General features: G+C 37.7%; 2 protein-coding genes across 2 annotated transcripts in view; one reads left to right on the plus strand and one right to left on the minus strand.

Moving 5' to 3' along the window:
- On the minus strand, positions 1-6033 carry LOC122641836 (ubiquinol oxidase 4, chloroplastic/chromoplastic). The gene is made up of 9 exons (XM_043835140.1): positions 5829-6033; positions 5025-5220; positions 4446-4539; positions 3910-4025; positions 3482-3590; positions 2325-2393; positions 1276-1347; positions 1146-1193; positions 1-319 (listed from the first exon to the last, which is right to left on the minus strand). The coding sequence occupies exons 1-9, from the start codon at positions 5996-5998 to the stop codon at positions 93-95; spliced, it is 1101 nt and encodes a 366-aa protein (XP_043691075.1). The 5' UTR covers positions 5999-6033; the 3' UTR covers positions 1-92.
- Positions 6014-13231, plus strand: part of LOC122641834 — a 24717-nt gene continuing 17499 nt past the window's right edge. The window contains exon 1 of the mRNA XM_043835138.1: positions 6014-6039. The gene's annotated coding sequence lies outside the window, so the exon portion shown is untranslated. The remainder of the gene's footprint in view (positions 6040-13231) is intronic.

Below are 13231 nucleotides of genomic sequence, written 5' to 3' on the forward strand. Positions count from 1 at the left end.
TGGAAGAGAATCCTGTACCAAACAACATTTATGTAATCGATCGATATCAATCTACACAAAAATCTTTGCTACCATTCTAATTAATTTCTCTTTTATCTTTGTTTTGCTTGTCCTTGAGGAGGCGTTACAGATTTTTTAATACAATCTACAATACCTTCACAATCTGCTTGAGGCAGAACACTACCCAAATCATCTTCCTGTTCGTCCTCAAGATAAGAGTGAGGTGAGTGGAGGTTCCCATGAGTCTGGCATGCCTTCATTGTCTTGCAGTGTTCTGCTTCATCATCTCTTATGTTCAGAAACACATCATACAGGTTTTCTGGATGAAAAGAAAGTAAGGATCATTAATTACGCTTCTAAAATCGAAAGAATGAGGGATATTTTTCTAAAAATATAGTGTTTTTTTTTTTTAATGTATTAAAAAGTAAAGATTCAATAAGTCAAGCACATGCACCAATTTAGTAGTTAAAATTATTGAGTGTGTCATCTCCAATTAAATAACAAAACAACAAAATAAGTACAAGAACTATAAGAACCAAAGATTGCAATCACTTCATTCAATAATTTGCCATTAGAACTTACAATTTCAAATGCTAGAACTAGAAGAAAACTGTCAGTTAATTGCAACCTTGCTATTAGTGCATAATATCATCAGTAAGTGAGTGGCTCATTATATGATGTATAGTAAGGGTAGGCCCCATTCTTTTAAAGCAAAATACATGGTGCAAAACAGCTTGTCTACCTAACTAGGCACACACAAAGTCAGAAGAGTGTGGTAAGCATAGGTGAATTTCCCTTCTGAACAATTGGCTCCATTTTTACAACCCCCAAAAGAATCATGGATGGGGATATTACTGCTCATATTTATACCTCAAGTCATTTTAGTGGATCTATCCAATAGTGGCTTATCATACACCCAAAAACTGTGAGAGATGTGGATGACAGTATCCTGAATCCAGTATCGACAATATACTTCAAGAACTTTGAAATAGAATTAACAAATCCTTATCAGCGATATTTAGCCAGCAACATGAATCCTGACTGCCCATTCCACTGGTTCAAGAAAGTGGGCAACATAGAGTAACTGAATCCAGTAACAAGAAACTACAGCATGAACGAAACAATGAAGTATGCTAGAACCTTACCTATTTTTGGTCTTCGAGTATGGGGAACTCTGGAGGTTTGAAATTCATCTAGAATAAAATGCAACAGAATTGTCAAAATGTATTGCATGACAGAAGACAAAGGACCCTATGCAGCATTTAGTTGACCTACCAAATAAATACAAGTCACCACCAGTGTAATATTTGATAGCAATCTCAGGGGCAGGCAATTTTTTCAACTCATCTGCACCAAAATAAAGATACATATTGTTCAATCAATAGAATATATCAAACTACTGCAGTAGCATATCACATACAAAGGCACAAGCAAATACATGCAAGAACAAAGATTAACATGTAGATAAGTCTATTTTACGTCATGTAGTACAGGTGCACCTGGAAGCAGATGTACACCATATATTTTAGGTCTACGAGAAATCCAACAGAACACATGAAAACAATATAATACAATTACATATATAATACTTGTTCTAATGCTTAATGGAATAGAATTGATATATACATAAATAACAGCATTTGCTACATACAATAAGAAACAGGAATTGCTCAATAGAAAGGTGCCAAATGGCTTTCATAGATATCAAGAGTGCACAAAGTAATCAATTTAATTTCTCAAAAGAAAGTACAAACCTATTATTTATAGACCCTTTGATTACTTCATCATCTAAGACTGCAAAATTTCCATATAATACAGGATCTTGTCTTATTTGATAGTGAAAAAGTAACGGGTATTGATTGATCTTCATCAAGAAAAAGAGGAGGGGAAGAAAAGAAAGAAAAACAACAAAGTCGACAGAAAAACAAAATGACTAATCATAATTCCTTTTAGGGACTACTTATAGATACCTACCAATACAAATGAGGCTTCAGGTATTGTATATACCAAATTAATTCATTAAGAAAAAAATAATTCCAACAAGTATCAAACGAGTAGGATAGAGTAACTGATAGGAAACTGGACCCTATTGTTGGATGCCCATGAGGAGTCAAAAATCATCTATATCAAACTATCTAAAAGATCAATCAGCATTAGAAGAACGACTATACACACACACACACACACACACACAAACACACACAAACACACACACACACACACACTATATATATATATATATATATATATATATATATATATATCATTAGATTTTAGTACGCAATGTGAATAAAGATGTGCTCATTTATGGTCAGAACTTTTACCTCCCTGTAGCTTGATAAACTTGTCATAAGTTTCATAAGCATGCCTCTCCACACATTCAGAAAAATGATCTGCAGAAAGCACAAAAACAGATGCACTAGGGTTTAAAATTTTTCTCTAGCCTATCTTTAGAACTAAGGCATGTGCAACGCATATGCATGATCACAAAGGCACATTAGATACACATGTAGAGGAGGATGGTTATTGTTTTTGGCTCCATTTGTTTCGACATATGATGGATGCTGCAGCATCTGAAAAAACTGAAACATAAGATCTTTTCAGTGTCATTTTTCCAAGAGAAGTTTTCCTTCATCTTTCTCGATGACTATTGAAACTTATCCCAATTACCTTTCACCTTTCTAAATGATTATTGAAATTTATCCCCACTACTATTACACAACTTCGTGAGGGCCAGTGAAACAGAAGAAGGTTCCATCAAACTGAAGTTTAAAGATGGTGCCACAAAAAGGAAATAGAGTCTAGTTGAAGATTGGAGGTGGGAGTCAGGCTGGTGGGGAAAAAAGAAATAAAAGTGGTACTCTTATAAACATGGAAGCCTTTGGGGAGGGTCGCAAGAAATATATCACCCCCACAGTCATATTTTCTGTGGTCAGAAATGATCACAACCACAAGAGAAGAAAGTAAGACCTAGGTACAAAAAATTACTTGATGATTATGGTCACATCTAGCTCAGTTTATCAGGAGAAGGTAAAAAGTATTGTATTCTGTGGAGTAATGGAAAAGGTCATAACAGCATTAGAAGCCATAAAAGACAAAAAGTAGCTAACCTCTTCAACAAGCAGAAAATATGTGATCTCCTAAATAAAGTGTACCAGAAGCAAGATATGAAAACCAGACCCAGCCTTGCTTCTTCTAGGGAATTCAGAGTAGGAAAGGCATGCAACTTGAACAAGAAACCCTCATTAATTATTTATCCTGGACCACAAATTTTGGGAAGGATTGGCTTATTTGAGTCTCTGTAAGAGCTTTGGTTCGGTTATGTGTCTTTTAACCGATAAGCTCAACAATCTGTTCAGGATAAGCAAGAAGGCATAACATAATAATAAAGCAAAAAGAGAAACAGAATAAAACTGTTGATGCATAGAAAAGAAACAATATGTTGATATGTCCAATCAAAGAACTAGAGTAATATACTTACATGCCATTCTTGGGCTCAGTGCATACATTAAGACTGTCATGAAGTAATAAAAGATTGCAATGTGTTGTGCGAGGAAGCGATCAAACCACAACGAGTTTCCTCCCAGTTCCTGCAATCAAACCACTATAACATAACTAAATAGAAAGCTATTTACCCCAAAAAAAAAATCATTAAATAGAAAGCAACATGAAAGTACACCTTCAAAGTCTATTAGCTCACTAATTGTTAAATCTATGCAAACTCAATCTGGTCATATTGAATATGTATCTATGAGAACATGAAAAAAGAAAGGCATATCTGTGCAAATTAATAACAGTGTACCATAATGATCATAACAAGAAAATGTTAAGGTATCAAAGAGTTAGGAAACAGAAAATTAGATGCCTGAAACATGATGACTGGAAAGAAGCACAAATCAAGAGTCAGACCTCCATGATAAGAAGATGGTGCATCTCATTCCAGCTCTCAGCAAAATGCACTTTCAAATAGTCTGATCTTCTCCACCAACCAAAACTCTCATACATATGTAGAACAGACATAAAGGCTGCCAGAACAACAAAATAATGTTCAAAACCAGACATCCATGTAAACTCAGCAATATAGTAAGTTGATCACCAAACTGACAAGGATTTGAAGAAATGGAGAATTCTTAAAAAGGATTCCACCAATCATCACATAAATCAGAAACTTTAAAATAAAAAAAGGTATCCATGATCTATTTCTAGACTCACCAACAGGTTTCTTCCTATTCTTTGACCATCGGAGACAGTCTTCTTAGCATGGTTGGTATAGACAGCATGAAGATGAAATTAAAGTTTTTCTTCACACCTAGCAACAGTTAAGTGGTGGTCCCAGAATATGAGGTATTGTTCTTTTCCCCTTTTTGAGATTCCACTAATCATCAAGCCAAATCGCATAAACAATAAAGCCACATAAATAATAAACTAGAAATTGAAGCACTCACAAAAATAAGGAACTCTTGCGATAGTTTCCAGCACAAAAAACCTTGCATAATTCCGGTCATGGTACAGAGTATCAAGTATCTTTATAACTGAATCCTGCAACGATCAATAGAGTTTTCAAAGATTAAAAAGAATGATTCTATCAGGGGTTATTAAGGAATCTAAAATGCACAATATTTGTAAATATGCCATCTTCTCATGAAGCCTTCAGGAACATAAATTATTAAATCAGGGTACCCTCCAAGATTCTCAAAATAAGGACACGGCAGGGACCAAGGCAACAGTGTTAGTACAGGACATCTCCAAAACCCAAACTGAGACATTAGAAAATATTTCCTAGGTTTTAAAACAACTGATTGCAACTGAATCCAAGAGCCTCAACAGCAAAAAAAAACTTTTGAAGAATAAGAATTTTTTTTTTTTTAAATGATAACAAAATCAGGAACCAAATAGCATGCATGATGTATTGGGAGATAAATTTGGCAATAGAACATATTATAGGCAGTTCTTCATCAAACTCATGTGAACAACTGTGGGAAATGATGAAAATGAAGAACGAGCCAGAAGCAAAGAAAATTTACCGTCAGAAAAATATTTACAGATTGTTCAAACTTGATGACCCATTTCTCCAATGCACTGGAGGATGAACTCTCCGATGTATCCCCATTGTTTCCTTCCCCATCATTCTGAGGAAAGCTACTTGGTTGGAAAGACTTCTCCACAACTACCCTCTCTTCTTCATCTTGCAAAATTGTTGCTTGGACTCTACAAAGTTTTCTACTACGACACAAGAAAAGAAACTACTTAACAACAAACAAGAAGTCAACTACTCAAGTAAAAAACCACCATTTTTCCATGATCATCTTTAACAATACGTACTGATATAATTGCACAATCTCTGTTTTTAATTTCAAAATCAAGAGAAGTTCCTGTTCTCTAACACATTTATGCTGTGATAACTTGTTGAGATCCGAATTATACACGGATAAGCCACCACATTTCTAAGGTTTGTCTTCAATTTACCTTACACACCTCCAACAGTACAAGAAAGGACAAGCCCACCTCCCACCCTCACACCAACCCACCCCCCCCCCCCCAAAAAATTATGAAATGTAATTTTGTTAAACGCAATTCGCTACACACAAATTCAACAAATTTCCTGAATGATTGCTTAATAATTTATGAAAAAATGAGGGAATATTACCAATACAAATTCAAGGCACCAACGTAATCCCTTCTACTTCTTGTCAAAAGAACATATGGAAGGTCCGAGAACTATTATCAATCACAAGTCTAACCCCCATAAACCCGGTACGACAAGGGAGGGGAAGGGGGAAGAACCAATAATTAAGGTAAATTAATTAAAAGAAAGAAAGAAAACTCACCTCTTGAGAGATCGATCCGAAGAACAAGAAGAAATGGACAAGGGGTTGTAGATAAAAGGATTTTGTGAGTTCAAAGAAGCCGAGTTCGTCTTGCCTTTCACTGAGGTGAGAGACGAAGACGGCCGGACTGAAATCGGAGATAACAAAGGAGAGAAGGACGAAGTCGCCATGAAAGAACCTCTCTCTCTCTCTCTCTCTCTCTCTCTCTGAAGTCTGAACTAATTAAGTGGGAAATCGCATGAGGAATCGAAAGTTTAAGTTGAAACTGTTGAAGGCATGTGTTTTTACGTGTTGCCTGCCCAGCCGTTCGGTTCCCTTTCCGGTTGCTTTCCGCTCTCGCAGATTTCAGACGTCTCTTTGAAGTTGACTGCCGCTACCGTTAGCTTGTTGCGCGTGAGTCGGTCATACAATTCTAAGTCGTCGCAACAAACACCCGTCGGCCCTCGGAGCTGAAAATTTGTGGAGGGGAGACCCGACGAAGGTCTCCCCAACCCTTACTGAAATGACTCCCCAGCCCTCCTCATCCTTTTTTTTTTTTTTGGTGAAGAGCCCCCCTCATCCCACCCACTACATTTGTTGGCTCTAGTGACCACAACCCTCTCTTAAAAATAAAATAGGGAAAAATAATGTTATTTGGGTGCGTTGCCCTTGTGTCAGGCATAGGAAAATAACTGTCACAACTCCACGAAAAGATAGAATTATCTATGGGCACAACGGTCATTTTGCCCACCCTTGTGTCTGGCATAGAAGCGTTATACTGCACGTGCCCAAATGACATTCTCTTTCTTAATAAAATGTTAAAATTTCTAAGAAGATGCGGAAGGACTATACGTGTACATCTAGATGGGATAACATATGATTGAACTTCAGTATAATACATAAGACTGACGAAGACGACTTGGGTAGGCCATATCGCAACTTTCATACTAATCTCAACCATGTGTGGAATCCGGATTAGCTACCTACATGGGGACGGATGGGGACAGATCTGACCCCTCCATGGGGCATGGGTCCCATACCCTAGAGGCTGGTCCCACATCCCCATGGAGGGTTCAGATCTGTCCCCAACCATCCTCATGTGGGTAGCAGATTTGAACTCTGTGGCATGTCATGTATAAAAGGTTTCCTATGTTTTTTCAACAATATTTTAAAAGTAGATGTCCTTGGCTCAGGGGGCGCAAGCTGCACCCAGACACATGAGGGCAGTATTTCCGCCATTTTGGGGGGGGTGAGGCGGTCATTTCGCCCACCTCTCATGTGTCTGGGTGCAGCTTGCACCCCCGGCACAGAGAATATTTAGCCATATTTTAAAGACAACATCGTGTTGTCTTGCAGTGTGGCTCTTTCAACCGGACACAGGGAGGGTGAAATGACTACCCTACCGTAATTAGGCCACTTCTATTGGATGCATATACGCACACTCCCATTGGACGCTAATAAAAATGTCAACTTGATAATCAACAAGAGGGAATCACCTGGACGATTTATTAGGAATTTTTAAAATTATATTCTTTCATCCATGTTTTAATGTTCAACAGGAGATGGTTAACATCAACTTTATTCCGAAAGAAATAGGTATACAAACATGAGAAGACAGAAAAAAATATATATCCCCACGCATGGGACATGCCTCCAAGCAGAGACCTATCCCCAAGGACCAAAGCAGCAATGGAGGAATGGACAAACCCGAGAATAAGGTCTAGGGGATCCATATGGAGTGGGTGCACCGCTGCACCCCCATCTCTCAGTCACAAGTTCCTTGAGGACTTTTTTTGTTTTGGTTGAATGTTCCTTGGGGACTTAGGTACCTCAAGAGGAGTCGCTCAACTATAGTTTTTCACATCCACACGGATATCTAATAATAATATCCGGCCTAGTTCGGGTTTTGTTCTAAAAAATACTAAATTTCCTTTCTTTCAATTTCAATAGAGATTCCATCTCTCCATGTTGGCAATAGGAAATGCAATCCTAATAAATATGGGTGAAAGAATGTTAACCAATTGTGCACCTAGTGTTGTCCAAAACCAAAAAAGAGTGGTATTTGCTAGCGACTCCTCTTGAGAGACAATCAATATAGATTGATTTGAAATCTATTTCAAATCCAATATAGCACCTATGGATACATAAGAAATGTATCGAATCGATTCTTTTTAATGAATAGATCCGATTGCAACTTTGAATATGGAATTCAAAGGGATCAAATAGCAACGATTAGTTAGGGGTGTCAATCTCAGGCCCGACCTAGCTCGCCCAGATTATTAAACGCGTCGGACTTAACCTGTCAAGTTTAATAATCGGGTGGTCCCGGTGTGAGGTCCTAGCCCGTCGGGCGCCCGATTGGACCAATCGATTCAAGGCCCGACCTAGCCCGACCCTTTAACTTGTAAACTTATTTGCTCTAAGCTTGGGCCCTATTTGATTTATTGGGCCAAATTTGTTTATATTATCGAATTGTTTATGATATTAACTTTTTGTTGGGCTTAGCCTGTTAAAAGTCCCATTAATGTATTGGGTATATTTTTATGACACACTGATGTATTGGGTATATTTATCTCTTTCTCTGTTTTTTTGTTCTCAACTTGAGAACAAAAAAAAGGAATATAAATTTGTTTGTTAACACCGCCGGTTCATTTTTTTTGTTCCTAGGAATGAACCGGGACAAAAATAAAGCTGAGAATAGACAAAAAGAAGCCTCAATTTGGAACTTCTCCATTCCAGAAATAAAATGGAGAAATAAGGGGGTGGGGATGTTCGACCTATCTCCACAACTCTCATCTCCAGTGAGACTCTACCGCCACCACCAACGTCACCACCAAGCCCACCACCACCAATTTTTTGGGAATTAAATGGCATTTTTTAAATTATTTATGTTTCAGAAACAAAAATTACTACTAGTGCGTTTGGTAACGTTCAGAATAGCATTCTGAACAGTTCTTTTGTTCAAAAATAACAAAAAAACATGAAAAAGTGTTTGGCTTTGCGGTTCGTTTTTTCGTTCCGGAGGTCTTGAGCACCAAAAGAACAAAGAACGACGAGCGACGGACAAAAGTCACAAAACTCGTGATTTTTTTAGAGAAATCACGAAACTGATCTCTCGCTCTGCTAGCACCAATTTGGGAGACGACGAAGGAAGGACTCGCTCTGCAACCCTAGGTGAGATCTCTCACTCTCTCTCGCTCTCTCTCCCTCTCTATCTCTCGCATGCTCTGGTAACGTTCGCTCACTGTTTCCCTCTCTCTGTTTCTCTCTCTCCCTCTCTATCTCTCGCACTCTCTGCACCTCTCTCTCGCTCTTTCCCTTTCTCTGTCTCTCTCTGTCCTTCTTATACTCTCTGTGTCGCTTTTTTTGGCTCTTTTTCTTTCTCTGTCTCTCTCTCTCCCTTTTATACTCTCCCTCTCACTGTCTGTAAGTGGAGATTATGGAAGATTGATCCAATTTGTTTCCGATTTTATCTCAGGAAGTGGATCAGCACCCCTTTAATCAGCAGCCTACAACCGAAAGGTATGGAGAACGACCCCTTTGTTTCCCATTTTGTCTCTGCAGAAATCGATCCTCTATTGGTGTCTCTCCTAAGTTCTGTTCTGTACAGGATTTTGGGGTTTTATTCCACCCTCTAAGAGGGCTGCTCGAACTCAGTCTTGGCTCCTTTTGCCCACTGCTGCTGCTACTTCTGTTATTCCCCTGTGGTTATCAAACGTTTTCTCTATTCAACCCTAATGTTCAGATTTTGGTTGATTACTTCTTCTAATTAAATCTTAGTCTGTTCTTCCTAAGTTTCCTAATAATGTTTATGACTCTTTCCAACTTTGTATTTCCTCAGATTGAGAAACAGAAGCTTTATCCTACACAATTTTTTTGTTTTACACAGCCTCTCAAGTCTCACTGATTCATAAATCATGGTTACATCCAATATTGGTTCAGATATACTTCTTTCAGATGTAATGCCTAATTGCCTCACTTCTATATAGTGTAGAAACAAAGGAATTCGTCTTTTGATCAAAATTCAAATACAAGGCAGTTGTAAATCATTTCCATACTTAAGGTAATGGGGTTTCGGCACTTGAAATTATTTATTCTCCCCATAAACCACCGAATACTCAACACAACTCAACTAATCTTTGACCCACCTACAACTACTTTTTCCTACATGAGTAATGTTGTGTTGGTCCTCTATTTAGCACTTAAAATCATAAGCACACATGTCCTTTCTTACTACTGCAGCCCAAATCGTTTTTTCCCATGTACCCATATTAATATAAGAAATTCCAATTTGCCCTGTAGTATAAATCTACTAATAATACTTCCAATTTATCCTTTTGAGATGACTGCAGCCCAAGTAATTTTCGATTACCCCCTTATCCTTTTATCACTTTCAACCTTCCTCTTCTCCTAATGGTTACAATGGGGTTCAAAGTCACCTGAGGATTAGGGATCAGAATTCCCAATAAAATTCCAGAATCTTAGAGATAGGAACAACCAGATTTCAGGAGAAATTAAGCATCAGAAAATCAAAGGTTCTGATCTGGATGATAAACTGTTCAAATTCTGAGATATGAAAGAGCCGTACTTGTAAGGGTATTTATGTAATATCCCTTTATATGTTCTCATATAATCCTACTTGTGTTAATGCCCAGGCTGTGAGGGGCAATCTAGTAATTAGCCCATCTAACCTAAACCCTAGTTTTCCTATATATACTAGCTGGAGGCAACAGTCTGGGTATTCCAAACTAGATACTCAGGGTGTAATGCTTTAAGCAACCTTGTGCTTAAACCCTAACCCTAACAGTACTAAGGTTAGGTCTGTTGGATATTCAAGAACAGAATTCCAAAACCAGAAATCGATAACAGGAAATAAGGAAATCAAAACTGAATTATTAGGAATATCATAAATTGAAGCATGAACAAATAGCAGAAGTCATATTTCAGTAAACAAACCCAAAACCCTGAGAATTATACTAGAATTAGGATAATTTGGAATTCGATGGATGTGCAGGCCTAAGAACAAATCAGAACTGATATTCAGATGCAGCAAGAATAGCAGAACAATATTATGCTATTGTTCAACATGGAAAGACATGTCTGAACAATATTATGCTATTGCCCAGTTAGAGCTGTCCAAGTGGCATAACATAACTTTATAAGTCCACGTGTGCAAAAACTGATTTACAGTCTAAATTAGGGACTTCTTTTGATAAATTTATATATTCTATATGCTATTAATCTGTTTGGTAAATGATGTACATGGTTGCTGCATAATGAATGTATATGCCTCTCCTGTATTTTTGCAAATGAACACCAAAAAGAGTGGTTTAGTGCTCATGTAGTCAATTTAACATTTGAAAATGCTTATTATGTATCAATAGTTTCCTTTTGGTTTCACCCATTTCCTTTTTAAACTTCCAATCTTATTCAAGTCATGATTCTCATGCAACACTTGGGCTTTCCTTACACAGCACTGAACCATCTCAGTCAACTTCCTTCATCTTACCAATTGGTGTTAACACTAGGTTCCAGGGAATGCATTCAGTGTCAGTTCTATGCTTTATAGTTTCACCCTTGATCTGTTTAGCCTTTTTCAGCCTTGGGGTGGGTTTGCATTCAGTGTCAGTTCTATGCTTTATAGTTTCACCCTTGATCTGTTTAGCCTTTTTCAGTCTTGGGGTGGGTTTGCATTTTGAGTGAAAGTGAGTGAAAGAGTGAGAGAGTGAGAGAGTGAGAGAGTGAAAGAGAGTTTTTTTCTTAGTAAATATTGCCATAGTCTATGACATGAACTATTTTCAAGTTGGCAAGGCAGCCTTGAATAGATGTGTCTTTATAAGTAGTGGTTTTCAACACATCAAGCCAAGAAGCTGGTGGGCCCATGATTGGAAAGGCACTGTGTGAAACCACCAATGTGAATTGCTGGTCTACTTTTCCTTCCATTCCAGCATCTCTCTCTCTCTCTCTTTGGGGGGGGTGGAGAGGGAGTTTGCAGGGAAGTGGAAGGAAAAGTTAGGGAAGGTGGTCATCCTAGTCAAGTCATCTTCTTCTTTTTGGTTTCTGCTAACTCCGTCTCTCTCCCCTTCCGTGTGTATGTGTGTGTGTCTGTGTGCATGGTTGAATGATGTAAATTAGAATTTGCAGTCTCAGAGGAGTTTGGTGTCATTCATCCACAAGTTTTGATACTTGGGTTTAGCTGGATTGATAAACATTTTTTTTTGGGGGGGGGGGGGGGGCGAAGGGTTTCTTATTTTGCTGTCAATTGATTTCAGGTTGTTATAGTTAGTAGATTGAGTTGCAGAAAAACATGATTTATGATTACCTTATATCAGTATGTAGATAGACAAACAAAATACAAAGGAAAAAAAACTGAGTTGATGGAGTTGGAGTATAATAATGATGGAAGAAAGAAGAAGAAGAAAGGGGTTGCACTAAGTTTTGATGGGTCTTTAGCTAAAATTGGTAGAGCACTTGGAACATGAGTATGTTCCAAGAGGATGGTGGTTCGAGTCCACCAAGGCCCTCTTTATTCAACTGTTCATAGCATAGTCAGTTATGCCACTAATCCACACAAGAACCTAATTTTAATGGCATCTTTGAAATTTGACATATTTTTATACTTTGGTTATGATAATGAGATATTTTAATTTTATGCTAAGGTTGGTAAGAGAAAAGGATTTTACAAGTCTTTTTTTTGGTATAATTGACAAAGAAATGGCATTATTGTAATTAATATCAAATAGGAAAGAACAGGTTTTACCAAACACCATTTTCGTTATGAACGGCGTTCTTGAGACCGTTACCAAACGGTCATTTTCGGTCTCAGAACGCCGTTCTAGATCAAGAACGCAAAAGAACGTTTCTAGTCAAGAACAAATGTTCTTTGTTCAGACCATTACCAAACGCGTTTTTGTTTCTTTTCTGACCAAAAATTTGAATTTATTATGAGTTACCAAACACTTTTTTTGTCAAGAAATTTGGCCCAGTAATAGAAATACAAAAAGTTATTTATGGAATAGAAGCATGGCTCAAAAATAGAAATGTTATCATGCAGGCCTAATTTTCTGTTGGGCTGGGCCTGGCCTATTAAATGTCTAATATTTCACTTCATTCAAATTTGAGCTTAAATTTCTATCATGGGCCAGCATGGGTTGCACTATTTTTAATGAGTTGACCATGTTCAAACGATTGGAATATTCATTTTTAACGGGAAAATACAGAAAAGAGGTGTCAGGAGGTTACACCCCTTTGTAAAATTAAAATATTCAATTTTAATGGGCTGCACTGTTTAAAGCCTATAGCCCTATTAAGGCCCGACTCTAGTACCCAATTATAGCCTGAGCCCATCTAAGCTCGGACCTAATACTTAAACGGGTGATCATGATGCTGGCTTCAAGCTTGGTGAGGCCCGAGTGCCTGACCAA

This window comes from Telopea speciosissima, chromosome 10, assembly GCF_018873765.1.
Source record: "Telopea speciosissima isolate NSW1024214 ecotype Mountain lineage chromosome 10, Tspe_v1, whole genome shotgun sequence".
NCBI classification, from domain to species: domain Eukaryota; kingdom Viridiplantae; phylum Streptophyta; class Magnoliopsida; order Proteales; family Proteaceae; genus Telopea; species Telopea speciosissima.

What these genes read in the sequence shown, in the direction of transcription:
- LOC122641836 (XM_043835140.1), bottom strand. Translation starts at nt 5,998, where the DNA reads ATGGCGACTTCGTCCTTCTCTCCTTTGTTATCTCCGATTTCAGTCCGG. An exon ending in TCGGATCGATCTCTCAAGAG is followed by an intron (nt 5,221 to 5,828) that starts GTGAGTTTTCTT and finishes GTGTCGTAGTAG; the next exon opens with AAAACTTTGTAGAGTCCAAG. An exon ending in CGCAAGAGTTCCTTATTTTT is followed by an intron (nt 4,026 to 4,445) that starts GTGAGTGCTTCA and finishes TTGTTCTGGCAG; the next exon opens with CCTTTATGTCTGTTCTACAT.